Source organism: Helobdella robusta (assembly GCF_000326865.2).
Source record: "Helobdella robusta unplaced genomic scaffold HELROscaffold_101, whole genome shotgun sequence".
NCBI lineage: Eukaryota > Metazoa > Annelida > Clitellata > Rhynchobdellida > Glossiphoniidae > Helobdella > Helobdella robusta.
In genome coordinates this window covers 361,016-362,106 of record NW_008703577.1, presented here as the reverse complement: position 1 = coordinate 362,106, position 1,091 = coordinate 361,016, and the positions used below count along the sequence as shown (strand labels likewise).

General features: G+C 36.9%; 1 protein-coding gene across 1 annotated transcript in view; it reads right to left on the bottom strand.

The window, feature by feature from the left end:
* HELRODRAFT_194815 (hypothetical protein) overlaps positions 1-1,091 on the bottom strand; it is a gene marked incomplete at both ends in the record, with an annotated part of 17,601 nt that overhangs the window by 1,860 nt on the left and 14,650 nt on the right. The window contains 2 exons of the mRNA XM_009012255.1: positions 233-381; positions 630-782. Coding sequence (XP_009010503.1) covers positions 233-381; positions 630-782 — 302 coding nt within the window. The remainder of the gene's footprint in view (positions 1-232; positions 382-629; positions 783-1,091) is intronic.

The window sequence follows — 1,091 nt, the reverse complement described above, 5'->3', positions numbered from 1 at the left end:
GATTGATTGGTTGATTGGTTGGTTAATTGGCTGGTTGATTGATTGGTTGGTTGGTTAATTGGTTGGTTGATTGATTGGTTGATTGGTTGGATGATTGTATAATTTATTGGTTAGCGCAAATATAAATTAGAATGAAAATGACTGAATCGTAATAATAATAATAATAATGAACTATTAATATAAAAATACGTCAAAAAATTGATTTTTCAATTGTTACAGCCATCCAACCAACCTCAATTTTTATGGTATATGTACCAGGCAGAAGCAACCTCCAAAATTCACCAAGTTTGGTTGTTTTCGATGGGTGATCTCTCCCGATGAAACTCACCTGGGCATCTTTTATGGGGGTCTTTTTGGCACCCAAAACTACACCCTTTACACCTAAAAACAATGTAAAAAAAAAACAAATTTTTTTATATAGGTGAAATGAGAATGAAAAGTCGAAGTGTTTGTTTCTTGAGTTCTGGAAACAAGGTTTGAATGCAAACTCTTTCCAGTTGTGTTGGATGCCAGTGAAGGATTAATACCAAAGCGCTATGCACCGTGCGCCATTTAAATAAAATTTTTATTTTTAATTTTTATTCAAATTTCAATAATTAAGAACAAGTTTGGAAAAATTTAAAACCGACCGATGTGAACTTTTTTGTAAAGTTCGATAAGGGCATTTTTGTTTTTGGTCCACTCGTGTTTCAGATATGATTGGTCGGGGAATTTGCAGCAGGAGATCTCCAGGGTCAGCTCCATGCAGCCAGCGTATATGTAGTTGTAGTCTTGCATAGAACCTAAGTACGTGTGTGCGTGTGCGTGTGAGAGAGAGAGAGAGAGAGAGAAAGACAGAAAGAAAGAAAGAAAGAGTGTGTGTGATTTGTATGTGTGTATGTGTGCGTGTGTGTGAGTGCGTGAGAAAGAGAGAGAGAGAGAGAGAGAGAGAAAGAACGAGACAGAGAGACAGAGAGAGATAGAAAGAGTGTGTGTGATTTGTATGTGTAAATGTGTGCGTGCGTGTGTGGTGTGTGGTGTGTGTGAGATAGAGAGAGAGAGAGAAAAAGTAAAAAAGATAGAGACAAAGAGAGAAAGAGTGTGTGTGATTT